At 53.5% G+C, this 26,755-nt stretch overlaps 12 protein-coding genes across 12 annotated transcripts; 7 read left to right on the top strand and 5 right to left on the bottom strand.

The window, feature by feature from the left end:
* Nucleotides 1–351: 351 nt before the first annotated feature.
* Nucleotides 352–2,619, bottom strand: A1O3_04690 (uncharacterized protein; the record flags this gene model as incomplete). Its single annotated transcript, XM_007734818.1, has 1 exon — nucleotides 352–2,619. One exon carries the CDS (start codon nucleotides 2,617–2,619, stop codon nucleotides 352–354), a length of 2,268 nt encoding a protein of 755 aa, XP_007733008.1.
* Nucleotides 2,620–3,116: 497 nt separating this feature from the next.
* A1O3_04689 (uncharacterized protein) lies at nucleotides 3,117–3,551 on the top strand (the record flags this gene model as incomplete). Its single annotated transcript, XM_007734817.1, has 1 exon — nucleotides 3,117–3,551. The coding sequence occupies one exon, from the start codon at nucleotides 3,117–3,119 to the stop codon at nucleotides 3,549–3,551; it is 435 nt and encodes a 144-aa protein (XP_007733007.1).
* Nucleotides 3,552–4,129: 578 nt separating this feature from the next.
* A1O3_04688 (uncharacterized protein) lies at nucleotides 4,130–4,948 on the top strand (the record flags this gene model as incomplete). Its single annotated transcript, XM_007734816.1, has 1 exon — nucleotides 4,130–4,948. The coding sequence occupies one exon, from the start codon at nucleotides 4,130–4,132 to the stop codon at nucleotides 4,946–4,948; it is 819 nt and encodes a 272-aa protein (XP_007733006.1).
* Nucleotides 4,949–6,848: 1,900 nt separating this feature from the next.
* A1O3_04687 (dihydroflavonol-4-reductase) lies at nucleotides 6,849–8,226 on the top strand (the record flags this gene model as incomplete). The annotated part of the gene is made up of 4 exons (XM_007734815.1): nucleotides 6,849–7,009; nucleotides 7,093–7,222; nucleotides 7,322–7,618; nucleotides 7,702–8,226. 4 exons carry the CDS (start codon nucleotides 6,849–6,851, stop codon nucleotides 8,224–8,226), a joined length of 1,113 nt encoding a protein of 370 aa, XP_007733005.1.
* A 1,025-nt stretch (nucleotides 8,227–9,251) lies between these two features.
* A1O3_04686 (uncharacterized protein) lies at nucleotides 9,252–11,802 on the top strand (the record flags this gene model as incomplete). The annotated part of the gene is made up of 2 exons (XM_007734814.1): nucleotides 9,252–9,288; nucleotides 9,359–11,802. The coding sequence occupies 2 exons, from the start codon at nucleotides 9,252–9,254 to the stop codon at nucleotides 11,800–11,802; spliced, it is 2,481 nt and encodes an 826-aa protein (XP_007733004.1).
* Nucleotides 11,803–12,575: 773 nt separating this feature from the next.
* A1O3_04685 (uncharacterized protein) lies at nucleotides 12,576–14,654 on the bottom strand (the record flags this gene model as incomplete). The annotated part of the gene is made up of 1 exon (XM_007734813.1): nucleotides 12,576–14,654. The coding sequence occupies one exon, from the start codon at nucleotides 14,652–14,654 to the stop codon at nucleotides 12,576–12,578; it is 2,079 nt and encodes a 692-aa protein (XP_007733003.1).
* Nucleotides 14,655–15,497: 843 nt separating this feature from the next.
* On the top strand, nucleotides 15,498–16,220 carry A1O3_04684 (uncharacterized protein; the record flags this gene model as incomplete). Its single annotated transcript, XM_007734812.1, has 1 exon — nucleotides 15,498–16,220. One exon carries the CDS (start codon nucleotides 15,498–15,500, stop codon nucleotides 16,218–16,220), a length of 723 nt encoding a protein of 240 aa, XP_007733002.1.
* Nucleotides 16,221–16,380: 160 nt separating this feature from the next.
* Nucleotides 16,381–17,433, bottom strand: A1O3_04683 (uncharacterized protein; the record flags this gene model as incomplete). Its single annotated transcript, XM_007734811.1, has 1 exon — nucleotides 16,381–17,433. The coding sequence occupies one exon, from the start codon at nucleotides 17,431–17,433 to the stop codon at nucleotides 16,381–16,383; it is 1,053 nt and encodes a 350-aa protein (XP_007733001.1).
* A 796-nt stretch (nucleotides 17,434–18,229) lies between these two features.
* On the top strand, nucleotides 18,230–18,705 carry A1O3_04682 (uncharacterized protein; the record flags this gene model as incomplete). Its single annotated transcript, XM_007734810.1, has 2 exons — nucleotides 18,230–18,352; nucleotides 18,418–18,705. The coding sequence occupies 2 exons, from the start codon at nucleotides 18,230–18,232 to the stop codon at nucleotides 18,703–18,705; spliced, it is 411 nt and encodes a 136-aa protein (XP_007733000.1).
* Nucleotides 18,706–18,965: 260 nt separating this feature from the next.
* On the bottom strand, nucleotides 18,966–20,095 carry A1O3_04681 (uncharacterized protein; the record flags this gene model as incomplete). Its single annotated transcript, XM_007734809.1, has 4 exons — nucleotides 18,966–19,291; nucleotides 19,383–19,428; nucleotides 19,534–19,632; nucleotides 19,766–20,095. 4 exons carry the CDS (start codon nucleotides 20,093–20,095, stop codon nucleotides 18,966–18,968), a joined length of 801 nt encoding a protein of 266 aa, XP_007732999.1.
* Nucleotides 20,096–20,719: 624 nt separating this feature from the next.
* Nucleotides 20,720–22,923, top strand: A1O3_04680 (uncharacterized protein; the record flags this gene model as incomplete). The annotated part of the gene is made up of 9 exons (XM_007734808.1): nucleotides 20,720–20,769; nucleotides 20,863–20,946; nucleotides 21,089–21,233; nucleotides 21,326–21,703; nucleotides 21,824–21,854; nucleotides 21,926–22,158; nucleotides 22,281–22,443; nucleotides 22,503–22,716; nucleotides 22,800–22,923. The coding sequence occupies 9 exons, from the start codon at nucleotides 20,720–20,722 to the stop codon at nucleotides 22,921–22,923; spliced, it is 1,422 nt and encodes a 473-aa protein (XP_007732998.1).
* Nucleotides 22,924–23,203: 280 nt separating this feature from the next.
* On the bottom strand, nucleotides 23,204–26,173 carry A1O3_04679 (uncharacterized protein; the record flags this gene model as incomplete). Its single annotated transcript, XM_007734807.1, has 9 exons — nucleotides 23,204–24,319; nucleotides 24,486–24,599; nucleotides 24,687–24,823; nucleotides 24,880–24,970; nucleotides 25,037–25,137; nucleotides 25,200–25,238; nucleotides 25,304–25,526; nucleotides 25,594–26,019; nucleotides 26,078–26,173. The coding sequence occupies 9 exons, from the start codon at nucleotides 26,171–26,173 to the stop codon at nucleotides 23,204–23,206; spliced, it is 2,343 nt and encodes a 780-aa protein (XP_007732997.1).
* Nucleotides 26,174–26,755: the final 582 nt, after the last annotated feature.

Raw genomic sequence — 26,755 nt, 5'->3', positions numbered from 1 at the left:
TCTCCTGGCTCCCCTAATGTGATCACGCCAGGTCGGGATGGGCACAGGCTGAACAGACACCACAGAACAGCCTTCCTCGTCTCGCTTGGTGGTGGGCCGCTCTTGCTGCAGGGCGGCAGTTCGCGCCAAGACCGTGATCTACTAGCGCGTTCTTGACGCGTAAAGTGGCCTCGAGGGCATCATGTGACTAGCAGGCATCTGGTACTTTCGGTACTCTGTACGGACGCTGGTAAGTGTGAGCCGCTTTGTACCTAGTAGGTATTGTACAGCAGTAATGCTCCGTGTAAAGTCTGCTCTATCATTCCAGGTTTGTACATGTCGGAGCACCGTACCATTCGCTCGCCAGCTCGTTCATTCAAAATCATCATCTTCTCTTGACAATGGGTCCGGTCTTGTCAGCCTGACTGGACTCAGGGGTGCCACAGTTTCGAGTGAGATGGCCGCTCCTGAGGCATCACCCATCAGACTCAGCCTGTTTACCCTGCTGTCGTGTTTCTCCAGCGCGTTCATCTCTTCTACTGTTTCATCCTCGACCTCACCGTCGAGTTCAAGCTGTCGCGTGGCGCCGCTGAAACCTCGTTTTCTCGCTTCTCCCAGCTTCATCCTGACGGCGAGACGCAATTGCTCCAGATATGCAGCCAGCTCTTTAAACTGTTTTATCGCTTCACTGTGATTGGTTTCACTGTAAAACTCCTGCGCTTCATCAAGCCGTTGAGCAGCAATCTCTGCCCGTCCCAATTTCATCCATTCATCGGCGGCCATGACACTCCACACCGCAGCTTTCCGTTTCCGCAGTCCCCAACCGGTGTTGCCGATTCCGATCCGGTTAGCGAAACAGGACGCCACCCGTTCGCTGACAAGAACGTTCCCTATGCTGCCCACCAGGCCAAGTTCCAGGCTTCGGATCGCCCATTTCGCAGCTACCTCACTTGCCGCTCTTCCTCGCACCTTTAGGAGTTCGACACCCAGGAGGAGAGTGCGTAATGCTAACGCAGGGTCTGAACAACGAGTTAGGTATGAATAACTTGCCGTTTCGAGCATCAGGTCGAAGTTCTCGATTTTGAACTTGGAGCTTCCACTGCTGGTCAAGGGATTTAAGAGGGTCGCGATGCAGCACATCTCGTTCGCCCCAGCCAGATGTTTCCATGCTTTGTCGTTTGCATAATCCGATCGAACAAGTTCGTAGGTTGAGGCCGCCAACTTGTAGTCTCGCAACATGAACGCATAATCTGCCAACTTACGCAGGAGGCTTTCAGGCGCATCCCAACGATATGTTCCTTGCAGACTGTCATAGTTGCCGCTCGCTCCCGAGCCAACCAAGTTAGCACTCGAGGATGAAGCGCGAGAAGAGGCCCCAATCCCAGTCCAGCGTTTTGAAAGGGACATGAACCGTCCAGAGATCCCCCGACGGCGAGAAGCCACTTGGTCATTCCACAGGGCGATTCGCTGCTCCATATGGTAGACTATGGACTGTGCCGTGAGCTCGCGGACGAAGGTCCGTAATGCTGCTGCATCAGATGAGAAGATGAAGGGCGAGGTTGAAGTGTTGAGATCAATGAGATTAGCGGTCTCCTTTAGGACGGATATTTGCTCCTCCGGCGAGAGCCACTCGCCGGTAGGAAGCTCCTCAGCATCATCGTCAGACTGAGTGCAGGATGCGGATCTCAATCTGAGAAGGTGGCAATGAAGGCCAAAATGTCGCTTCATCTGATCAAACAGCGCTGAGGATTTGCTGAAATCATCGTGATCCTCGTCGTGGACAAGGACGTAATATCTGAGGTATTCCGGGTTGGCGTACGTAGGCAAAGCCCGAGGACCTTGCGCTGTCTGTTGATAGAGGTTCCGTAGTGTATCGATCGGCTGTTTTGTGGAGGAGCTTATGGCAATGATCGCACCTACTGGGTGTCGAAAAGATTCGTGCGGACTCATCGATCGAGAGCAGAGAAGCCTTGACAAGAACAACTTGTACAACTCAGAGACTTCACCTCGCCCGGGCGTATCAGCTGTGTCATAATAGCCGTCTCCAATATATTGCTCCATCAACTCTTCCAGCTTTTCCAGATGGTTGACCTCTGCGGCCGATGATGAACCATCTTCGGTCAATTGGTCAAGGGTAGTGAAATGGACGCCGAAGTCGTCCCAGCTGCGGCTTGCCCCCGTGCTATCGCGTACTACCACTTTGCCTGGGATTTTCTCGCCAAATGGCCTCACCAATTCAACGAATCCATGTTTCAGTCCCTTCCGGACGGCCAATTCGTCCACTTCCTGCGCGGCGTAAACTGCGACAGTAGGTGAAAAAGCACGCACGATCAAGGATCTTGTATCGTCATATCCATCCGAAGGATTGCCCAAGGGACTGTTGACTTGCAATCCGCCGAACCTCGCAAGCGAGAGCGAGAGCTTTCCGTTAGAGGAGCTCGAGCGGGAGAGAACACCTGACAGTGTACTCGAGCGCGAGCCTTGGGTGGGCGGGCTGGAGGTGCGGATGGGTAGGCTGGCGCTGGATGTCTCGGGTGATTCGTCTCTCGCGGATAGTCTTGTCTTGTACACGTCGAGATTTGGTATTGAGGACAGATCCTCAGGCTGTTGAAGAGGGTCTCCATTCCTCGGCGAGGTCATGGACAGCGGTGACTTATGGGTAAGGCCTTGGAGGGTACTGTCCTTTGTCGTCGCATGGGGCGAGAGTACAATGATATACCGTTACAAGGACCACTCAGCATATCAAGAAGCTTGATGTTCGTAATGCGCCGGCAGTATGCCCAGAGACTTCCTTTGAGAATGTTGGCGCGGCCTTTGTCCGTACAGGGGACGGAAAGATGATGTGGTTGCACTCCAATTACGGAAGCGCTTTGGCAGATATGGTGATTTACGTCTCCGTACCCCACACAGGCCATTACGGCAACGTATTGATACAGCAAGAGCATATCTGGCAAGGCTGTAGTAACAAATAGACGCAGTGACGATCTTCACGCGCGTATCCTATTACAAATCCACCATTTACGGAGTACACAATCTATTAAAGCTTCCTTAAATCCCAGATATTCAAGGTTGGCGGAATTGTATAACCTCTAACACTTCAGACAGATATCCTAAAAGGAAGTTCTGAGCTTTTAAAGATGGATCTCGCACAGCTTTACACCTCCTATATCGCCCAAATCAATGCTGGATGTGAGCAAGGCGCCTTGTCAAAATTTGTCAATGACGGTGTGGTTCACAATGACTCTGCTCCAATGTCAGTGGATGAATACGCACAGATCATCATCGATAGTCAGGCCTCGTTTCCGGGTCTCCATTTCGATGTTGAAACGCTGGTGACAGAGAGTGCCAAAGGCGAGAAGGGTCGAGCTGGAGATGGAACAGTTGCTGCAAGGATCAAGCTCTCCTACAACAGTGATACGGTTAATTCGAACTCCTCACTTCAGACAACTCCGCCGCAAACGAACAAGGAGGTCTTCTACGAGCACGTCTTCTACCAGCTGGAGGGTGGCAAAATCTCAAGAGTCTGGAGCCTTCTGGATGGCGCTGGGCAGAAGTGGAAGGAGGGGCGGTAGCGAGAGAATGAGAACTAAGGCTACCTTAAGTAAATGTCGGTGCGGACGTGAACCTGCGGAAGAGAATCGCAAAGGAAACTGAAAGATCTGGCTGCGGTGCAGCAGGCCAAAAACCAGGGCGATCAGCAGCCAGATTTCAGGGACACATGCTAGCATGCAATAAGCAATGGGAACATATCTATTGTATTTTGCTTTAGTAGAAAGAAGCTTTACAGGTGAAAGCCAGGTAAGGCTTGCAGCCACACTGAATACCTAAGGCAGCCCTCCACGTGACGTGGTCTTGGCGCGGTCCGCTGTAAATTGAAGTTCCGAACTGCGGATGAAGACATCGTCCAACGATCAAGAGCGGCCGACTTGTTGAGACTCCCATGCGCCACTGAACACCAGAGATGGCGCACGTATCCGCGTCACAGAGCCTCCTTGGGCTTGCACGGAGTCTGAGACGACTCAATGTGGCAGACCCATTGACGGTATGCATGTCTTCGAATCAATGTTGCGCCTCGCCTTCTGACTGTTTCTAGCAATGCCTCGCACCTCGGCTTGGTCGTCATTTTGCCGCCCAAACTCAGATACCTGTAATGGAGATTGCCAAAGAGATTGAAGCAGGTCTCGGATCCACGAATCCCGATCCTCAGCAGTCCTCCGCACCACAACCCTCCTCGACTGCAATTTATACTCTCGATTCTCCTATCCTGAAAACCCTGTATTCCTGGCCAGATCTTGAACCGACAAGATATGCGTGGTACGAACAACAGTTTCTCGACGCCCCTATGCGAAGGGATATCCTCCATCGCGCGGTGGTCTTCGAGGCCGACGCCAGTAGACAGGGCACAGCCAGCACGAAATGGCGATATGATGTCCATGGCAGCAATCGCAAGCTATATGCACAGAAAGGAACAGGCAGAGCCCGTGTCCGAGACAAGAAATCCCCCATACGACGAGGTGGAGGTGTGGCTTTCGGGCCAAAGCCGCGAGACTTTTCTACCGAACTCCAGCGCAAGGTCTATTACCAGGCATTCAAGATCGCGCTGAGCTACCGACATAGGAAAGGTGAATTGACGGTTCTAGACAACCGAATTGCCTTGCCAGAAGATACGGGAGCAAGATTCCTGAACAATGTCTTCGAAGCCAATAGCTGGGGCAAAGCCAACGGCAGAAGTCTACTCGTCACCAGCACCCTTGAGTCACAGGATCCCGAGATATTCGAAGAGATGCATGAAATCGGCGAGCATGGATTGCTCAAGGATATTGAGGATGTCGATGTGAAGGATCTGCTGGAGACTGGCAGGGTGGTGATTGAGAGAACCGCGCTTGAAGCCTTGTTAGGAAAGCATCTCAAACTCTTGTCTGGCCCTGAGCGAGAGGCTGAGCGACGTCGGATTGTACAATATTCATGAAAGACCTAATTTGTATGTCTTAATTCAGACTGGATTTGATCTTGACCCAAACACTGAACTCTATATGATTTGCATTCCAATACAGCCTCGGCGATGCCGCGTTCAGCCCTGACTTCTTCCAGGTCAGTCCAGCATGGATGATATCGTTTGAACCACTACTGTTCCTTGGCCCCTGGATTGTGGGCGGTTTATCCATATTGGGCAGACCTTGGCTCTAGTTATACCGAAAATCTTATGTATATTCTACTTTGCACGAGGCCGGTCTGTACAGACTCACGCATACCTGGTTTCTACCTACGCTACACTAGAAGATAACTCTAGGCTGCGAGTTTACCACGAGCAGACTGGCCCTTCTCCAAGTTCTCTTCAGGTGGCGAGGTGGTTTAGCCAATCTTGCCGCGTCTCATACCACAGCTTCAATTTACGTTGGTATGTCACAGACATCGTCCCCCATCAACACTCTAAATATGCCGTTCGAGTACGGACATTTCATTCGTCTTTCAAAGTCCAACATCACCGTTTTCTTCGACACGTTGTTCTACTGCAAAGCTGAATTGGGCTCCAGGACGATAGACTTCGCGAAGTCGCTGTACGCGATGCTGGAGCTAGGCCATTCGGCGGTCCTTGATGGCACCTCGGGCTCACTGCCATCTGCTACGCAATCAACCTTACGGTCCATACGCGGTGGTATCTCAAATCCACTCGCATCCGCGCTGATAGCCACGTACGCAATGACAACCCTCCCTCTGTTAGCGTTAGGAGCAGCACTCGGGTCTTTGTCATTGACGGGCCACGACTTCAGGATTTCATCGCCGAGGTCGAGCAAGAAGAGATGATATCGCGACCATCATCGCGACGCTTAGCTGGTCACTATCCCGATCTCTGGTCTTTTACCTTGCGTCCCTCGAACGTTTTTAGTGGCATCAGCATCAACGAGATGATGAATCTCACTCTTGCATCCGCAGCCCAGGCCGCAGCCATTACCTTCGACAGAGTTACGTCAGACGATTTCCTGTTTCGCGTCCGAGGCACAATGCTAGGTTTTATATGCGACCGGACATCTGCTTTAATCAAGGGTCGATATGTCGTTGCAAAGACAAGGGACACCACAGCTGCATTGCGATTCCTCAAGCAGAGACTGCTTTGGTGTGAGGCCACGACGGTCTTGGTCGATCTGACGAACAGAGAAGCATCAGGTGAATTGCGAGGAAAGTTTCAGATCTCGAAACCCGAAGATCTGCTGATATTTGCGGCTGATATAGAAGGGGGAACGTATGAGAGAGGAAGACTGGCAACTGGTATGGGACTTTGATGTGAGTTTATCTATATCATAATAGACCAGGCCCCCTCCGCTCCAGCATTACGATCCGAGTTTAGGGAATTGTTGATATAATTAGTTGAATCGCCACGAAAGCTGTCGGCTTAAGGTTATCGTTTAAACTTAACTTAATATTATTGTCAATATGCGCTCTACGTCAGTGCCCCAATAGTGTCACCAGTGTTATCAGGGATCGGGGTTAGAGCATACATATTCCCGGAAAATCCGCTGCCATCCTTAACGCCCCTAATAAGCCTACAAAGTACGCATACGCATCTTTCGCACTGAACAGAGTTTGTGTGTATGGAGTATTGTGATGACCACTGACACGATATACCGCCTGTGATGCTGTCGCGGACTTATGACGAACGATACAAGAGATAAAGCCGTATTAATCCACCTAAACCCAGGACATGTGAGTATTTAAGGGTGGATGCCAACGACAGCATTGTCAGCTCTCGAGCAGAGGAGACCTGTCGCAATCCATCGAGCAGCTATAAAGTCGTCAACTGAATTTCTGCGTTCTCATTCAACTTGAAACTCAACAGAAGATTCATTAGTGACACCAAAGCAGGAGACACAATGCCAAAAGTCCTAGTAACAGGTCAGTTACAGTTAGATTCAGCCAGCCACCAACGGCTAAGATGGCCGAATGACTCCATACAAGAACAGAAGCTGACTGCAGCTCTAGGCGGGAGCGGGTTCATCGCCGCATACTGTATCAAGCAGCTGCTGGAGCGCGGGTGAGTACAATCTATGGCGGTCTACGTCCGAGCGCGAGACCGCGGACCGGCCTTCCAAACCTGTGGCTAACACTGCTGCCCAGCTGCGAGGTGGTGACTACAGTGCGAAGTCACGACAAGGGCACCAAAGTGCTGAACGCTCATTCTGCTTCCGGAGGGAAACTGAGCTACCAGATCGTCGAGGATGTGGCTCGAAAAGGAGCCTTTGACGAGGTCAGTCCACGGTTGCTAGACAGCTGGCTCAACAGGAGCACAATACCATGGCCACATTCGTAATTAGCAACTGACCAGCTTGTCTGCCGCGTTGTTTAGGTCGTCAAGTCAACCCCCGACCTGGATTTTGTGCTACACACTGCATCTCCATTCCACTACAATGTCCAAGACCCGGTCAAGGACTTTCTCGAGCCGGCGGTGACGGGGACAACCAGCATCCTGCAAGCCATCAAGGACAGTGCTCCCTCAGTGAAGCGGGTGGTCTTCACATCGTCCTTCGCAGCCGTCAATGGTGGATCTAAAACCACTCCGCCGTTCTACGATGAGTCGTGCTGGAACCCAATCACCTGGGACGAAGCTGCTCAAGACAAGACCAAGGCGTATCGAGGGAGCAAGGTGAGCTTGAGCTGCTAAACCTTCTTCTCTTCCTTACATCATTGCTTTCCTGCATGAACTTCGCTAACCCTGTCTGGCGTAAGACGCTCGCCGAAAGAGCTGCGTGGGCCTTCATTGAGAACGAGAAGCCGACTTTCGACCTGGTCACTATCAATCCATCCCTCGTTTTCGGTCCTGCTGCACCACATCTTTCGCCGGGCGAGTTGGCCAGCTTGAACACGTCCAACCTGCGCATCTGGGACATGATCCAAGGCAAGATGAAGGACAGATTGGACCCCACCGGCTTCTACAGCTGGGTCGACGTCCGCGACGTGGCACTCGCCCACGTCAGGGCCCTGGAAATCCCGGAAGCCGGCGGCAGTCGGTTTCTCTTGATGGCTGGGTACCATACGAACAAGAGAATCGCCGAGATCATAGCAACACTGGGCCCCGAGTTTAGGGAGCTGTTCCCTGCGAACCTGGAAGCTTTGGACGATGATCTCCCGGGCCCAGCCGAGCGGTATACATTCAGCACGAAACGATCGACTGAGGTACTCGGAATTGTGTATACATCTTTGGAGAATTCGGTGAAAGACACGGTCGAATCGCTCCTGAAGCTGAGGGCTTGAGATTGTCAGAGCCATTACCTGTAATATACATATGTATCCCGGTTTGCCAACTAGAGGACGTCAGGAAGCTTTCGAATGAGCTGCATGTCATCAAGAGCGGCCCTGAGAATACATTCGGTCTACTAATTTCACGCCATTATATTTCTTGATTTCCTCTTAAGCGCGCAAGGTTGGGTGCTGTAGTGGCGATGGCTGTGATGTTTGCATCTATGGATCTGGGTCCAGAAGCCACATGTCATGCCCATTGCTCGTTGGTCGGAGGTTTGGCTACCATCTCCCTTCAAACGAAGATTGGGACGGACGGACGGACTCGGTGCAAACCTATTCCATCACAGTATTGACACCAACAAAGATACGCAGCAGGAGCGCGTTGGTCAGCAACAGACATCGAGTCTTCCCACTTGTTTGATTAGCAGTGAGAGTCCGCAAGGCTATCTTGTAGCAGAGAATGCACCGCCGGCGATGTTTGCTAGTTGATAGCGACCGGCAGAGGCATATCTCGCGAACTGGAGAGTTCATATTCACATGATGAAATGCTTCTAGTGTGGTGGGATTAGAAGCTGCATTGATTCACAAGTCAGATCACACGGTTTCCTGTCGCTGCTGTCACGAAAGGGAGGGGGGAGCGCGACAGGGGAGTGGTAGGCTTGACCAAGTCCAGTGATATAACCTTAGAAAACAGATCTTATCATTGCAAGATACTAGGTAGCAATCGACAGGTAGATGGGTGCCAGTACTCCTTGCTATGTAGGGAGTAGAGTGATAACTATAGTACGGAGTACGTAGTGTAGTAAAGCGGCTATAGGACGGAGTACAAGGCGGCGTGACTTCTTTCCGGATTGGGGGTTGACTTCGACGTGATTTTTTTGCCTGCGCCCAGACAAATTCAAGACTAAAAGTCGGAGAAGTTGAAGTCGAACCTAGTATTTCACTGTTCACGAGCAGACCAGCCCAGACCCTGTTACTTGGATTTGCCATTCGGTCAAACTGGACTTCATTGTCTGTCTCCCCAGTTTACCGCCATTATGGCCATCCAAAAGAAACACGGCAAGGGAAGACTCGGTACGATCTGCCCGACACCATCGGTGTTCCCTCCCTCATCTCTCTCGTACTTTGACTGACTCGTCGATAGATAAGTGGTACAAACTCGCCAAAGAGAAAGGATATCGAGCTCGAGCGGCCTTCAAGTTAATCCAGTTAAACAAAAAATATGGCTTCTTGGAAAAGAGCAGGGTGGTGTTGGATCTGTGCGCCGCCCCCGGATCATGGTGTCAAGTTGCAGCAGAGACTATGCCTGCGCAGAGTCTGATTATCGGGGTGGATTTGGCGCCCATAAAACCGATTCCGCGAGTCATCTCCTTCCAGAGTGATATTACAACAGACAAATGCCGCGCAACCATTCGAACACATCTCAAACATTTGAAGGCGGATACTGTGCTGCACGATGGAGCACCGAATGTTGGTGTTGCGTGGGTGCAAGATGCCTTTTCTCAAGCAGCGCTTGTGCTGGAGTCTATGAAATTGGCTACGGAGTTCTTGAAAGAAGGTGGCACATTCGTGACTAAAGTGTTCAGATCGAAAGATTACAATGCGCTGTTGTGGGTGTTCAAACAGCTGTTCACGTCAGTTGAGGCTACAAAACCCCCTTCCTCAAGAAACGTGTCTGCGGAAATCTTCGTCGTTTGCAGAGGGTTCAAAGCCCCGAAAAAACTCGATCCCAAATTTCTGGATCCTAAGCATGTCTTCGCCGAAGTGCAGGAGCCTACGCCTAACAATGAAGCTAAAGTGTTTAATCCGGAAAAGAAGAAAAGAAAGCGAGAAGGTTATGAAGCAGGGGATTACACACAGCACAAGGAAATTCCTGTCTCCGACTTCATCCACACAACAGATCCCATTGCCATTCTGGGGACGGTCAACAAACTCAGCTTTGAACAATCTCCGAATGGTGATCTCGCTCTGGCAGCCGTGGATCGACTACCTGAGACGACACAAGAAGTCAGGGATTGCTGTGCGGACTTGAAAGTCCTAGGGAAAAAGGAGTTCAGGACATTGCTACGCTGGCGTTTGAAAGTGCGTGACAAGTTCGGCATGTCGAGCAAGGCAAAGAAAGAGCAAGAGGCCGAAGCCAAAGAGGAAGGAGAGGAAGTTGCGGAAGTTGAGCCAATGGACGAGGAACTCAGAATCCAGGAAGAGCTGCAGAGATTGAAAGACCAAGACTCCAAAGAAAAGCGGAAATCTCGTCGGAAAGAAAACGAGAGAAAGCGGAAGGAGATTGTACGGATGCAGATGCACATGACTACTCCACATGACATCGGGCTGGAGCAACAAGGCCCAGCTGGAGAAGGGGCGATGTTCACTATCAAATCTGCCGAGAAGGTTCAAGATCCAGCTAAGATCACTGATGGGCAAATGGACGACGTCGATGCCCAAGACTCAGAAGACTCAGAAGACGAGTTGGAGGACGAAGACTCGGACGATGATGGGGACAGGCTCGAACGCGAACTTGACATGCTGTACGAAACGTACCAGCAGCGACGGGAGGAAGCGGACGCAAAGCTACGAGCGAAGAGGGCACGAAAAGAAAAAGAGACGGATGAATGGGGCGGACTCTCAGACGAGGACCAGGCTGGCGACGCAACCGATGGAGAATCCGATGTCGAGGGCGGTTTTCCCGTCCGGCAGCTCCCCAAAGGCGAAGGTCTTTCCACGCAGGCTGCCATGTTTTTCGACCAAGACATCTTCCAGGACCTCGGCATCGAAGAGGATAATGACAGCGCCATAGCATTGGAAGACGAGTCCTCGGATCAAGGGAAACGCGCGCCGTCAAAAGACGTACCTCGAGAGAGTCAGTCAAAGGCACTGAAGTCCGCTCTGAAAAAACCACAGCCTCCTGCCCGACAGCAACAAGCCGACGATGCATCGGATTCTGAATCCGAACCAGAGAACTCGGCGGATCCGACGTCGTCAGCCGCCGGTTCTCGGCCTGAAGACCCTCTCTTGCCCAACGGTCAATTAGACATTGACATCATCACCGCAGAAGCCATGACGCTTGCGCAGGACCTAGCGACGAGACGCACCAGGGCCGGCGACCTGGTCGACGACAGTTTCAACAAGTACTCGTTCCGCGACGTGGACGGGCTTCCGGAGTGGTTTTTGAACGACGAAACCCAGCATTCGAAGCCTCAGCGGCCCATCACCGCGGCGGGAGCGGCCGCCATCAAGGAGAAGCTGCGCGCCCTGAATGCCCGGCCGATCAAGAAGGTGCGCGAGGCCAAGGGCCGCAAGAAGATGAGGGCCGCGGCCCGGCTAGAGAAGCTGCGCCGCAAGTCGGCGCTGTTGTTGGACGACGAGGGCCTCAGCGAGAAGGACAAGGCCGTCACCATCGGCAAGTTGATGGCGCGCGCCGCCAAGAAGGGCCGCCCCAAGGAGAAGGTCAAGGTCGTCGTCGCCAAGGGCCACAACAAGGGCCTCAGCGGTCGACCTCGTGGCGTCAAGGGCAGATATAAGATCGTGGATGCCCGGCTGAAGAAAGACGTCCGCGCGGAGAAGAGACTGAAGAAGAAACTCAAGAACTGAGCCATGAGCCATGTCCGCCACAGCTAGTTGATTGCCTCAGCTAAGGTGGTTGATGGTACCTTGTGTCTAAGACACACGATAAATATGATATGTCAATCATGATATGATATTACACAGATGAATGACTAGGTTTTATGAACCGTCAATATCCTGCCTGCAGTGTGCAGTGTGCAGCGCATGCACCACAGGGTAGGATCTGCAATAAGCTACCACCTTATGTATGTACTCTGTATAGACCAACTCACCCATCCCTGCGCCGTGGCCTTTTTATGTATAATGTGACCAAATTCAAAGCTGAGATGAGGTGTCTTTGGAACCCGTCATGTGCCCAACCATGCCCGAATCGATGGTATAGTATGGTCAAGCCCGGATTCCACGCAGTCATCTGCCAGAACCACCCATCAACCACAGCGAGAGACCGTCATCACCTGTTCACTTGCTCGCTGCGGGTGGGACTCGTCTTCCCTTCGAAGCCGGTGTTATCGGAGCGGGTGGACATGGCCGATGCCAGTGAAGCCTTTTTTGAGGTCCCGATGCCGTACAGCACTGAAGATGGACTGTGGCTTTCATTGGGCCACTCGGATTGTATCCAATGTATGATCAAGCAACGATCGAAGCTGTGGTGCCGATCGATGTGGCTTTCAAGCTCACTGTTTCTCACTGGGAATCTGGGGTGCTGCGGAGAGCCAGCTCAGCGAAACCAAGTCAAGGTGGTCGATCAACACAGTTGATGCAACTCCCCAGTCTTTGCCCCGAGAATGTCAGACCTGGCTTTACCTTTTCCATCCGCCGATACCCCAGAGTCCATCTTTTTCGTCGCCGGCATCGAATTTATCCAACTCGCTGCCGTCACCTGAATATCCAATATAATCTCGACCATCGTCAATGATGCGGCCATATTCCAAAAGCAATCGAAACATGTAAACCTCTATATCCTCTCTTCTGAGGACTTTGTTGGCCCACTCCCGACCTTGTCTGGCCAGCTTCTGCGCCTCTTTGACATGCGGCGCGATATACACCTGCGGGTTGAGCTCTTGATCCTCGACGGCATGATCCTTGTTCGCCTCTCCATAACCAATAAAGTAGGTAAGCAAGGCATATAGGTCGTCATATCGATTGTCGACGGGCACAAAATGTCTCCATGCCAAAAGTCGACTGTCGTGCCATTCGCGGAAGATTGTTGCTTTGAAACCGAGACTTTTGCTCTGCAGAAACGCACGCCAGCGGCCAGAGAAAGAGTGGCCGTCCACGTCGATCAGGTACTTCGACTTGAACTGCGACGTGAGAGAGACCTGTGGCTTCCAGGAGAAGACGTTGTTGTAGAACGAGCAATCCGGCACGCAGCCCCAGGATTCGACAAATCCAATGTCGGAGTGCTGGTCTGCAAATTGCGAGGGCTGGAATCGGTCATAGAGCTCATAAGTCGTGTTCTCAGCGGCGGGATCGTCTCGCTTTTCCGTGAGCACCTTGACCTCTGTTGCAGACTTGGCGACATAAGTACCGTTGGTAAGCTGGACCAGTCGTTGTCGATGCATGGTCTGCCAATTGTCCCCAGTTTGAACGCCTCCAGAAGTGACACCGCGCCAGATTATAGTGTCGTCCTTGTCCCTCCAGTCCAAATCGTCCGAGGCATTGTAGTCGTATCGATCATCGTGTCGATAGTACATGTTGGCCGGGAACAGGATGTCACTGTTGACATTGACCTTGCATTCGCCAAAGATGGGCACCAACTTGTGGGACGCGATAATACTGCTGGCCGAATACAGCAAGCCATGGAGATTTTGAATGGTTGGTCCGACAGTGCAGAGATCCGATGACAGATTGAAATTAGCCACCAGCCCGACTGTGGACTCCTTGTATAACTGGTCCGCCTCTGCAACGGTCATGTTTGACCGTGCGGGAGATTCGGGGGGGCATGCCTTCGCAGCTATATCCATATACTGCTTGCCTGGGCGGAAGAACCAGCCGTCGTCGAGCCGAGTTGAATTGTCCTGTTCTTTGTCTTTGATGCTGAGATCCAACAGATTGGGTTGGCCCTCGGAGAAACTGTCCGCCACTTCGGGAGGCATTGCCCGAGTATCGTACTCCTTCTGCAGCATCTCCTGCATATCTTCCCATGGCACGATGACTCGAGGTTGATCCAGCCTATTCATGGGGATGTCCATGTCGGGCAGGAACTCGACGAACTTGTTGATGACCTGTTCCATGGTCTCTGATCTCCAACTGGGATTGTCCGCCCGCACGATCTTATGATCCCGGATATGGATGACCGCAACGCCGAATTTGGGGTCCTCTGCCATGTGCGCGGCGTGGGTGCGGATGTCAGAGGCATTGACGGCCCAGAATGGTCGAAGGTCGTCCATGATCTGGTCGAAATCGTCGACATTAAAGACATTTCTCTTGCGCGCAAACCTGTACCAGTCCTTGAAGCCTGGAGGAGGGTGTCTGCCATATCGGCTCCTGTATTTTTCCACCGTCTGCCTGAAGCTCGTAGAAATTGCAGACTCATAAGTTCTCCACCGGTCATCGGCTTCTTGCATTAACCGCGCAATAGGATGCAAATCGAAATGCTGAACAGGCTTCGACTCGGTGGTTGGAGGGTTGGCCGGATCGATATCTGGGTGCGCGGCAGGAGAGGGTTCGGGACTGAAATCCCATATGTCGTCTGGATCGGCCTCAATTGGAGGTTTGTGCTCAGTCGGGCTCAGATAGCCCGGGAGGGGAATATGAGCAGTGGCATCCTTGAGGCTGTCGCGGTCAAACGATGACAGGCCGTGGAAAAGGATATAGAAGGATATGATGCCAGCGACTAGAAAGAAGATACGTCGCTTGTTCAACTCGATGGGTCCCATCCTGATGGGATTCGTTGTGAATTCACTGATGCATAAGGAGAAAGGATGCTGCGGGACGACAAGACCAAGTTCTATGTCTAGGGGACTGCTGGAGCCCTCAATATCATGATCGAGAATTATACGAGGCCGAGTAGACGAAAGGACAATTGGGGGGTGGGTGAAGCTGCGTTACTATAACTCATTCCCCAGCAATTATGCTGGACTATCTCCTGATTGTTTCAGTGATACCAAATTACTCTAATATAAGTTCTCCATTAAAGCAGCGGCAGACTTTATTTTCTCTAGTGCGCGCCGCTATGTCAATTAGGCAACCTCAGGCCGGGGCCAAATTTACCTATTGACATCCCTTAAGAAATCAATGACGGGCGCCCTTATGCCTCCTGACAATGTACCTGTGGGCTGCACTGGCGTGTGAGAAGGCGTCACCAGTTGGCCACGCCTGTGAGCTGCTTCGAGAAGAAGATACTCTGTACTGTGTACTCTGTACAGGGCTGAGTGCCTGAGTTGCGATATTCACAGCACCGTACAGGCCGTCGCCGCACCCGCCCATGGTCCTCATAGCCCCATCATCCCCTCACATAGCAGGACAAAGGGGCACAAACTCCAGGCACTCCGACCCGACAGTCCTCTTGTGAACATTAGGAAGGCAGCTGTATGTACAGTGTACAAAGTATGGGGTGATGATGCGGGGTATGATCTTCGGTACAGTAATTCCGAGGCAAGTCTGCGGCTTCAGCGACATTCGCAGCACTGAAAAAGGATTCATGCTTGAGAAGTATTCCTCCCTCCTTATTTCTCGAGAGACGAGATATTTCCCATATTTTTGAAGGCGCATCTGAAACCATGTCCTCCTCTAACCAGTCCATGCGTGGCAAACTACACCTCCTGTTTGTCCGGCATGGCGAAACCCAGGACAATATTGATCGTCTAATGCAAGGCCATCGAGACACCAACCTGACCGAGAAAGGCGTTCGAGAAGCACATGTTCTGGCGGACAAGCTGCGTGGACAGCACATCGACAGCGTCTACCATTCTCCACTGCGTCGTATTGTCCAGACCATCGAACCCCTTCTGTCCGACCGGCCGGGTGTCCAGGTACATGCGGACGAGGATCTCAAGGGCCAGGGACTCGGCGAGTTGGAGGGATGTTCGTATGACGCGATAGACATGGGCAACCCGAGGAGTGCGGATGGTCAGCCCGGCGTGGAGCTCTTTGACGATTTTGTGCGACGGCTGAAGAGGTCCTTCGCCCGTATCGTGGGCGCAGAGGCTCCTCAAGTTCAGCAGCAGGACCGAACTGTCGTGATTGCAACCCACGGCGTGGGCATCACCTCGCTCTTCAAGGCTCTCGAGTCTAGTCCGTCATGTCAAGGTTTCAATCCCCCACTCGCCACTCGAGGCCCGCAGGCGTTTGAGGTTAGATGGACCGACAGCGACGATGTTGCGAGGCTGCTGGTCTCGCAGCCGGCAAATCTACCCGTCACAGATGGATTGCTGGATTGGTCAGCAATCTCTGGCCAACCGTTTCTGATCGAGCGCTGGGGCAAGGAAGAGAAGGCTATATGACTACGGAGGATACCTGCTGGCGCGAGACTGGAGAATATCGGCACAGACAATGCAACCTAGTCGATACCGCCGCCACGTTATTAGAGAGATAGAATGTGGCCAGGGATGTGATTTCCTCGCATCCTCCTTGACTGTTGCAAGCGACAGTCCCCCCTCAAACTCATTCACCATTTCCCATGGCTGCACCCAATGCCCACGGGTCCTTAGTCACAGCTGTGACTCTAGTTCGAGAAGCCCTCGGAACCCTCCGACGATCCAGTTGAGCCTGGAGAGACTGGTCTGGCACCGTTCCCGCCAAAATACCGTCATAGTCATGTTTCACATTGTTGCTGATCAGCCAGTTCAGGAGCTCTATTGCGGACTCACTTCCTTGTTCCGACCCTTCGAAGCGTACAATCGGTCCTCCCCTATAATCCTCCAGCAGCAGCACGGTGTAGGGGTCTGTGCAGAGTTCCAGTTCCACCGACCAAGATGTCTTGTATCCGGTAAATGGATTCTTCGGCGGCATACCAAATACGGTATTCAACCGGTAGAGCAGCAGCTGCGAAGAAATAGCCTGCCCGAACCTTGGGCCCTTGGGTTTTTCTGGAGATGAGACACAGATGCACATGCCTTGGCTCGCCGTTATAGCACAATCGCACAATTCAACGCACCTCTCAGAGTCACACTCAGACTCGGACCCAGACCCAGACCCAGACCGCACGGCCATGGAGAGATGGGTTTGACTCCAAACCACGTCCCCACCACCGCCTCTGAGTCCTGTGCCTCTGAATCCTGCGCCTTTGAATCTCGTGCCTCCGAGTCGCGGCACAGGCAAAAGGTACGCTTTCGAGCTGGGCTCCCCTGAGCTTTCTGCATACCTGGCGCCCTGGTCGCGATAATTCCATCTCTCTCGATAGTATAGGTTGGAGTTGCCACCGCCTTCTTCACTGTTGTTACCATCTGATTCTTCCAGTCCTGTTGTACTGGTGTAGAGATCCCGGTCGGCGGCAGGACACCAGCGGCGGTACGTATCGTAGGTCTTTTCGACCTCACGCAGACGGGAGTATTCCTCCCATAGATGAGTGAAGACATGTCGTTGCATTTCTTTCTCAAGGTCCATGAAAGCTGCCAAGCGCTTTCTGTCTCTCCGGATTTGCTGAAATGTATCCTGAACCTCGACTTCGTCGGGAGGCTCGGGGCTCACCGATGGGCTAGGGATGCCGAAATTCATGGTTGTAGACCTGAAGATATGGAGAGTAGACTTGAAGATATGGAGAGTTTCCTTCAAGAATGCAAGCTGAAGCTGTGGAGTTTGATGTTGGTAGTACTACACAGAAATTGTGTGAGCAGGAGGGAGAAAGGGTGGTCTGTTCAACTGCGCTCCTGTCTTTGTCGCATCCTCAGTCGCTGCAGCAGGTGCAATCGAGTGAAAACAGACTCGTCTTCCATCATCGGTCTCCCCATTTCCTACCAGGGATCTAGAGACACCCATCTCCCCTTCCATCGTGTCAACCTGGAGGAACATGGTAAAGGTGTGGGGATAAAATCAAAATCATGTCTGGAGAGATTCAGCATAGGTAACGTCATGGATACCCATTGACTTGTGTTTCTACTACACACATCATTACAGAGTGTCAACTCATGTTCTGCGACACCTTCCATTAGTACTGTCGCGGTTTGTATCAGGGCGACCAGGGGAGTCGGTCGGGCCATCTAGGGAAGACTGGGACCGCTACCATGTCCGTGTCCCGCTGACTTCGGCCATCCGAATTTGACCAGTTACCAGCATAGCATTGTATCGGGCAGCGTACATTATCGCGCCATGCAATCATAAAATGATACAATAAGTGCCCTTTGTCTCTCTGGTGGCCGTCCACTAGCTTTGGTGACATTACAGAGAGAGCGCAGTTATCGTTGTAGTGACTACGGACTCAAGTTGAACAATATCACCCTATATTAGTGCCTCTCACAACTACCACCGCCACCACTATCCGTCCGCAACCTTGGGTATCTTTGTATCTTTGCAGATGTCTCGCTCCACTGTCGCCGACTATGTCGACACCTTCTTCACCCGCACTCTCTTCCAGGCGGACGATGCGCTCGCCGCGTCGGTGCTCGCCACCGAACTTGCGCCAGACGCCAACATTTGTGTACGTGGTCTCCTTTGTCTTGCGTCTCTAGTCAGAGCCTATGCTCAAGTTATCTGTCTGTGAAGATCAACGGCGCTCTCCTAACGAGTTCCGAATTCGTCACCGTGATCACCACACAATTTCGCACTGCCTTCCTTGCATCTATCGTCGAGATCAAAGACCTGAACATTGTGACGACAAACGACTCGGGCTCTACGGGGGTGGTTGGGCAATGGACAGCCTACGTGACCAAGGGGAAGGCAGATGGGAAGGAACTCAAGCAGAGCGCGACGACCATCGTCAAAGTGGAAGAGAGGGAAGGAAAGAATGTGGTGACTGGCCTCTGGGAGGCACAGACTGTGGATGAGTCTTGATACATGATACATAGATGATCAGCGGGCCGAGCTCTAGTATCTACAAAGGATCTGAACCCGTCACTCTGGGAGTATCCTTTCGGGCGGAATAACCTCCCCAAGACTACAGAAATGTGTCAGTTACTGAACAGAGACGGGAGTAGATAGGTAGATCAGGATGCTCACCTCGTCATAGAGTCGAGAATCCACTCCAATGGACTTGAGAGACAGCCAGTTGATCGCTGCCGAGAGGCCACCACCGCAGGCTGGACACCACTTCGTCAGCTCTTATGCTCAATGATAACATCAGGTATGTGATGGCCGGAATGGCCGAACTCACTATTGACGACGGTCGCTTTCTGAGAGACGATCTGGTCCAACTTGTCTTGCCCAAGCTGCTCCCCAATGTGCTTCTTCAGCTCTTCGGGTTCTCGCAGGTACGTGAAATTGCTGGCCTGGTCCTTGAGGAGGGAGGAAGGAAAGTCAAGAAGGAGAGAGGTGGGTATGTGGCCGGCCTGGTAGGAGGGTGCAGGTCTCGCATCTATCAGCAGAGTGCTGCCGGCGGACGGTGACGGTCGCTGTGCTAGCTTCAACACCTCGTCAAATTCTACCCCGGTCATCAGGCGTCAGTCCAGTCCAGTGCAGTACGTCAGAGATCAGTCCTCAGATATCGGATGAGGATAGGATAGGATACGTACGGACGACAGCATCGCGGTCCAAAGTAGGCACGGCATATTCGGTTTCCTGTGGACATGGATCCAAGCTTAGCTTCAGTCCGAGCCTCGCTCAAGAATGAATGGAAGTGGCAATGGCAATGGCACTCAGGACAGATATTCAGTGGTTACTCACTTGGAATTCTTTGGGCGGCCCAGTCTCGAGCTTGACGCCCTCCTTTTTGGCCCGCGGCAGACCACCATTGATCACGGATACCTTCTCGTGGCCGTAAACCTGTTCCAACGTCGGTGGCGGGTCAGCCACTTGACTGCGACTCCTCATGATTCCGTTTTTCACCGACTACACTGTAGACTGCAGCCTTGCCTGCAGGAGGCGGAGGCGGAGGCGGAGGCGGAGGCGGACTGACCTTGAATGTCCATGCTGTCCGCGGAGCAGCAAAGACGCCGTCATTGTCGTACACGATGACATGTGAATCCCTCGTAATGCCGTGCTTCCCTGCGAAAGCGGCGAATCGTTCGGGAGATGGGAGCATCAGCATATAGCCGTCGGGGTGAGGCTCGGACACGGCATCCAGGTCCCAAAACCGCGCGTTGGGGAAGCGAGGCCCTGCTTGGAACTCTTCGTATGCGTTGCGCGTCGGCGGGTCGGGTTCATAGAGCCACGAGGCGTCGAGGACCACAGCGTCGGGCTGAGTGATGAGAGACGATGTCGGCGAGATGATGAGTGGCACGGCCATCTTGGATTGAGACTGGGATTGGGATTGGGGAGTTCAAGGAGCCACCAATGGTGTTGGTGTTCGTCGGCGTGGTCTACACAATGCGACAGGATCAGGATCAGGATCTCACAAATATCAGGGTCTGCGTCCTCTGTCTCAGTCTCAGTCTCTGTACCTGCAGGAATAATTCACAAGATTAAAATGACGTCTTTTGCTTGCCTTGCCATTATTGATAAATCAGAAATGTCTCCAGAGAATGTTGTCGCCATCGCGTCGCATCTCGGTCATCCGAGGCCAGATATTGCGTGCTTTCGGCGCTCCCGAGCTCACGCAACATATTGCGAAATATCTCTGGGGCTCAGTCTGGTGGCAACGGCAACGGAAGAGGAAGCGAGGGTCTTTGTCCCGAATGATGGATCCGCATCGTGTGCTTGTGCTTGTGCTTGTGCTTGCCCTCCAGAAAGACTCTGCGTGCTACTGTACATAGGTAGCTATATCTTCGGTATCAAGGCACAAGGTAAGGCTGGTATGGTGAGGTGAAGATTACATACTTGATACATACTATATATAGTATTTGCGAGCCTGACCCGACCGACTTGACTCTGGGTACCATCACCAGCATCACCAGCATCACCACCACGAACGATGACGGTCAAGGTGCGACCCTCGGTTCTCATCATAGGCTGCGGCCCAGCGTGAGTGTCCCCTTCACCTTCACCCTGGCTCGAACCACGAGGCTTGCTTGGGAACCGGGAACCTATCGCTGATTGACGAAATCCAACTTCTAGAGGTCTAGGAGCCATTGAGCAATTCAAGCGGAAAGGCTTTGATGTCGTGGCCTACGAGGCCCGCGACAGTGTCGGTGGTCTGTGGTAAGTGCGACGGGTCCTCTCATGACGAGACGACGAGCAGCATCTCATCACCGCTCACAGCTCACAGCATCATCCTTTGTGCTGATGCGGTATATGATGTGATGGGGCCTTAGGTCGGCTTGAGTTGACTTGACGGACACAGGAACTTTGACCCGACTCCGCCGCCATGCCAGATCTCATTCGATAAGGACGGCCATGCCATTGCGCTGACAGACCACGAGCGGTCTGGTAAGCCGGCAGCGGCTCCAACTCCCATGTATGCCGGTGTCACGGCCAACACGCCCAGGGTAAGTTTCACCAGTGCTGAGTCGAGACCAGTCCTGTCCTTTCCCGTTCATTTATTGATCCTTGCTTACGATGGGGATGGGCTTATTAAAAGGATATCATGCCCTATCGCTCGCATCCCTACCCACAGGGCACGGCCGAGTACCCGACTTATCAGGTCATCTACCAATACCAGCAACAGCACGCTGCCACCTACGCCAACCACATCCGACTCAACCGTGTGGTCACTCGGGTGCGACACACGCCCGACGACCATGCTGCCAGGCAAAGATGGCTGGTGGAGTGGACGCCGTCCGTGACGAGCAAGTCGCCGGATGTGGGAACGACGTTTGAGGAGGGATTTGACCATATTGTGGTGGCCAACGGGTCGGATTCCAGGCCCTTCATCCCCTATATAGACAACTTGTGGCGCTGGAAGGGCCAAATCCTGCATTCGAGGTGGTACAGAGACGCGAAAGTATTTGCTGGAAAGGTAAGTGACAAGACAAGTCCAGATCCTCTCCACTGTGGTTGTCCTCCAACAAGTTATCCTCCGATTGTATATCAAAACAAAAGAGGCCAAGGACACAAGCTGAAAACCAGATGCGAATAGACCGTAATGGTGGTGGGTGCCGGGCCATCGAGTGAGTGATACTGAGCTGAGCTGAGCTGAGCTGAGCTGTCTTTATGAGTATTGTTCCGGCTGACATGGCAGGCGCCGATATTGTGCGAGAACTCGGCATGCTTCGGGTTGAACAGTCGCCCCTGGCACCACGCCGAGTTTACCGCTCTCTGAGAAGCAAGCCGCGCTACGACACGGAGCACGAAAAGGGATGGAGCGAGCACATCAACAACGTGACACCTATCCGCACCGTCGAGCCGCCCTCATCCAACTCTGCCACCGGGCGGATCGTCACCGTGTCGGGAGAAGTTCTGGATGATGTGGACGTGAGTACTTTCCCTTCCGCTTTCCCTTCCGCTTTCCCTTCCCCTCCCCGCCAACCGTGACTTCGACTTCGACTTGACCGACGCAATGGGAATGCCGAGCTGATTGTCAATCCCATACACAGGTTATCATCTTTGCTACAGGATTCGTGATCCGCTTCGAGTTCTGCCACGCGTCAGATGCTCCGTTCAACAAAGCACCCCTGCTGAGGTATCCGTCTGTGCCTGCAGAGGCTCCTCGACCGCCCAAGGACTTGGTGGGACAGGCTACGCTGGACGGCGGGCACCGTGAGTTGATGGAAATGACAATGAAAGTGAAAGCCGGCAGCCTACTAACCTGCGAGAAGGCGTTCACAATCTCGACGCTCACCAGATCTTCTACCTTCCGGACCCAACGCTCGTATTCTTACTGCTGCACGCCGAAGCCATCCCCTGGCCCTTCTCGGAAATGCAGGCCCGCGTGGTCGCGGCTTACTGGTCGGGCACGCCGCTCGAGCTGACGCCTCATCCGGAAGAAGACTCGGACTCGCATTCGATCCTGGTTCTCGGCCATCCCGGAGAGTAAGTCTGCCGTGATTCATTGTTCATTGTTTTTGTTCTGTGGTGAATCCAAGCTAAGCTGATCGATCGTCTCGTCTGTGCAGATTCAAATATGCCGAAAAGTTGTTGAGTCTGATTGGCGAAGGAGGACCAGAGGAAGTTGACGATCAAGGACGCTGGGGAGCGTGGCCGGCTTGGAAGCAGCGTATTCGGGAGCTCATTGACTAGAGGCTGCTTATATAAATCTGTCCCTTTGCCACTTCTGGGCCAGAAAGAGAGGGGGAGGGAGGGGGGAGGGAGGGGAGAGAGAGAGAGGGTGTGCGTGTGTGTGCGTGTGTGTGCGTGTGTGTATATACAGGGCCCTCAGCCTCAGTCTTAGGAAGCAAAGAAAGTCTGTACTTGTAGATAACAACGGTTGGATTAGCACGACCCTGGAGGGATTTACCAGCAAACTAATGCTAGATTCGAATGCTGTCTATAATTTGCTAAACAGTCCATTCCAATTCTATCACAATTTGCTAAACAGTCCATCGTTTAGGAATGAAAAGCTGTCCTCCCACACCGCATCGGCCGAAGGGTGATGTATTATGCCCTGAGGCTCGACCGAGTCAGTGGGCAGCAGCGAAATCCACGCGGAAGTCTCATTAGAATTGGCATTGGCATTAGCGTTAGCATTAGTCGTGATTGAGGTCGAGGTCGAGGTCGAGGCGTCCCCCCGCAGAGGAGGAGGAGGATGCGGAGGCGGGATAGGGATGGCGGAGGTATTGGAGAGGGAGGAATGGTTGTAGGTTGAGGTTGAGGTCGAGGGAGCGCTGTAAGCCGAAGGATGTGATGATCTTTGAGGGTGAGCGTGAGCGTGAGAAGGGCCCTGGCTGCCGACGCCGACGCCGACGGCATGCTTGAACCGAGAGTCGGGCGGGTCGGGCCTGGACCTGGAGGTGGACGATTCTGCCATGATAGGCCTAGACCTGGAGGTGGACATGGACATGGATCTGGACCTGGAAGGCGAGCGGGCCATTCGGCGGGCCAGGACGCGGATGGCGACGGCCTCGCTCTGGCTGTCGGAGCCGTGGTTGTGGTCGAGCGTGCGAGACAGCTGGACCAGCAGCTGAGCGACGGTCTCGACGTAGGGGAAGGGCGACGAGAAGACGAGCAGGAGGTCGATGGCGGTGAGCAGGTCGGGCCGATGCTCGAACGCGAGATTGGAGCTACGCAACATACAGGCGATGAGCGTGTGCGCCGCCGCCGTGACGTGCGACACGGCGTGGAAGCCGCAGAACCGGAGGAGGCCCAGGTGCCGGAGCCGCGAGTACGTCTTGACCGTGTCGACGGACAGGCGGCAGGCTTCATACGTCGCCGACACAGAACCTGAACCTAAACCTGAACCCGTCTGTGTCTCCGTCTGTTCCTCTTCCTCTCCCTCTTCCACTTCCTTTTCCTTGGACGGGCCGGGACCGGGGCCGGGGCCGGCCTCCAACTCCAGCTCGTCCATGAGCGCTTGACGGGCGATCAGCGTGCGAACGAATTGGAGCGTCGTCCGCACCCGGCAGGAGTGGAAGAAGTTCGACGACGGGTTGGGCGTCACGCCGGCCTGCGACAAGTACGGCGGGAGATCGCGTTCAATCTGTTCAAGCCGGACATGCATGTCATTAACAACAACGACGACGACATGCTCAACAACAAGAAGAACAACAACAAGAACAGCAACAACAACAACATGCTCAATACGACGCAGGTGCTGGCAGAAACCACTTCTGTATACTTGAACAGTCACAATCACAATCACATACCTTGTCGAGTCGGTTCTGCGCCCGCCTCATGAGCTCGCTGCGATCCAGCGGAGCGTCGGCCAGGGAGAAGGCGGCGGCAGGGGTTCTTGATGGCGCGTTGATCGCAGACAGCGCCTGGAGCGTGGTGAGCTCAATGATTGGGATGGGACATGCAAGGGCATGGCATGGCTATGCATGCATGGGGATTGTAGCGCAACGCACCTGTTCGAGGACCATATAGATCTCGATCATCTTGACCGCTGCGGCCATGGCCAGTGGCGGATCGCCCTCTGGCTGGGGAAGAATCTCCGTCTTTTTGATGTATTCGTTGTCCACGATGACGGGAAGTTCCACGCTGCCTGTCTCGACTTAGCCCCAACCGAACCGCGACCACACTTTCCGGCCTCCTACTTACATTCCGACAGCCTGATGAGGGGTGGGCGGCCTTGGGAATAGGCAAGGGCGGTATCCAGAGTATATAGAGCCCAAAATAGACGGGTTCGGATCTGCACCGTTCAGCACTTGCTAAATCCCGCATTTCCCCTTCTTTCACCAGGAGACTAAGTGCTCACCTGCAGCGTAACGGGATCCATGTTGAACTCCTTGGTACTCCGATGCAGTCCAGTGGTGAATGCCAGACCGACGGCCTCGGCAACGAAACTGGAGACAGCGCCTATGCAACAGATAGATCAGTACGACGTGGACACAGGTCTGGTGTCTGGAGGAGTAACTAACTCGCCGAACCGGTGCGACCTTCGGCAAACAAGGCAAGGTCTAGACGTCCAATCTGATCAGTCCCGTCGAAATACGAAACAATCAGCACATGGTTTGAAACCTACGGTAGAGAGCCAGGATGTGCCGGATGTCGAGCTTGTTCTTGCTGATGCGCAGAAAGTCTTGGGCAAGCTCAAAGTAGGCCTCGCCAGCCTGATCGCGCTCCGAAGCTGGAAGCAGGGCCTTTGCGCTTTCGACCAGCCGCACCGTCACCGCGAGGATGCTCATCAGGAAAGCGCCGTACTGGGCAGTACATACCAGGCGACGCTGGGTCACCGCGACAAATTCCTGAGCCAGCCATCAGCATCAACTCTGTGGCCGAGATCGAGATGGATTCGACGGATTCAGGACTTACAGATAGGAAGGAAGGGGCGTGAAGGAGCGGAAAGAAGACGGCTTCAGGAGAAGGTTGATTAGTCTGTGTCACTTCACTCAGGCGCCGAAGGACAGGGGACAGGGGACAGGTGAACTGGAACTGACGCGTGTTTAGATGATAGCCGATCAACTTGAACATGAGTTCCTGTGGACAATGCTGTAGGCAGAGATCGAAAAAGTCGCCGGAAGAGGTGGTGGCGCCCGTGATGCCCAAGGCGCCGGCGGAGTGAGAGGCAAACGAGGCCCCCGTCGTGTCACTTTCCGAGACTTCGACCGTGTGAAGCAAGCCAAGGCGAGCGAATAGGGGCATCCCCGTCGATGGGCCCGAGTAGACGATCTGGTCATCCGCGTCGATGAGCAGGAGGTGCTCTTTGCCCGACCTGGAGGGGGTTGGGGTCTCTGCCGCCTAGAATCGGTGGTGAGTCATGGGGAACGACACCAGGGAAATGTAATGTCCTGCTCACATCTAGCCTGAACTTGCCCGTCACAGTGGGAATGGGAATCCTTGGAGCCGTGGACGAAGATGCAGGGCCCGGCGGCGGCGAGGAGACATTCGACATAGATCGGTTCGGAGACGCTTGTCCGGGGGAGAGAGAGCTGATTCGAGGCCGCTTCGAGGTATGAGCCCTGTCGGCATCTTCAGCGCTGCGGATCACTTGGAAGATGGGATGTGGGATAGGGGATGGCCGGTGCTCAGCTCACCTTGCGTCCTGGGGATGCACCACGACTCGCCGCCTGTCAATGGTATAGTATTCAGTATTCAGCACATGGGATTCCGGACTGGGACTCGGGGGCTCACGGCGTGGAGAAGGTGCATTTCTTGCCACCTTTGCTGCATCTCAAACACGGTCTCTGACCATCACACCGCACCTGAAATGGAGGGCTGATTTAGCCTCGTCACGACGACAGAGAGAGAGAGTGGGAGTGGGAGAGAAGCACGTGCCTTTCGTCGCCGGCAGATGTCACAGGCGACCAGCATCTTCCACCTGATCTCGGACAGGTCGACGGGCTCGTCATGTTGCTCGGCCGGGGCCTGGGCCTGGGCCTGGGGCATGGTATCCGTTTCTGTTTCCGTCTCGTCGGAATGCTTCGTAAGACAAAAGACGTAAGACAACACCAGAGTATCGGTCCTCCGTGCAGGA

Source organism: Capronia epimyces (assembly GCF_000585565.1).
Source record: "Capronia epimyces CBS 606.96 chromosome Unknown aczIQ-supercont1.4, whole genome shotgun sequence".
Lineage (NCBI taxonomy): Eukaryota > Fungi > Ascomycota > Eurotiomycetes > Chaetothyriales > Herpotrichiellaceae > Capronia > Capronia epimyces.
Note: the sequence above shows the minus strand (reverse complement) of the source record. Positions and strands in the feature narration are given on the sequence as shown.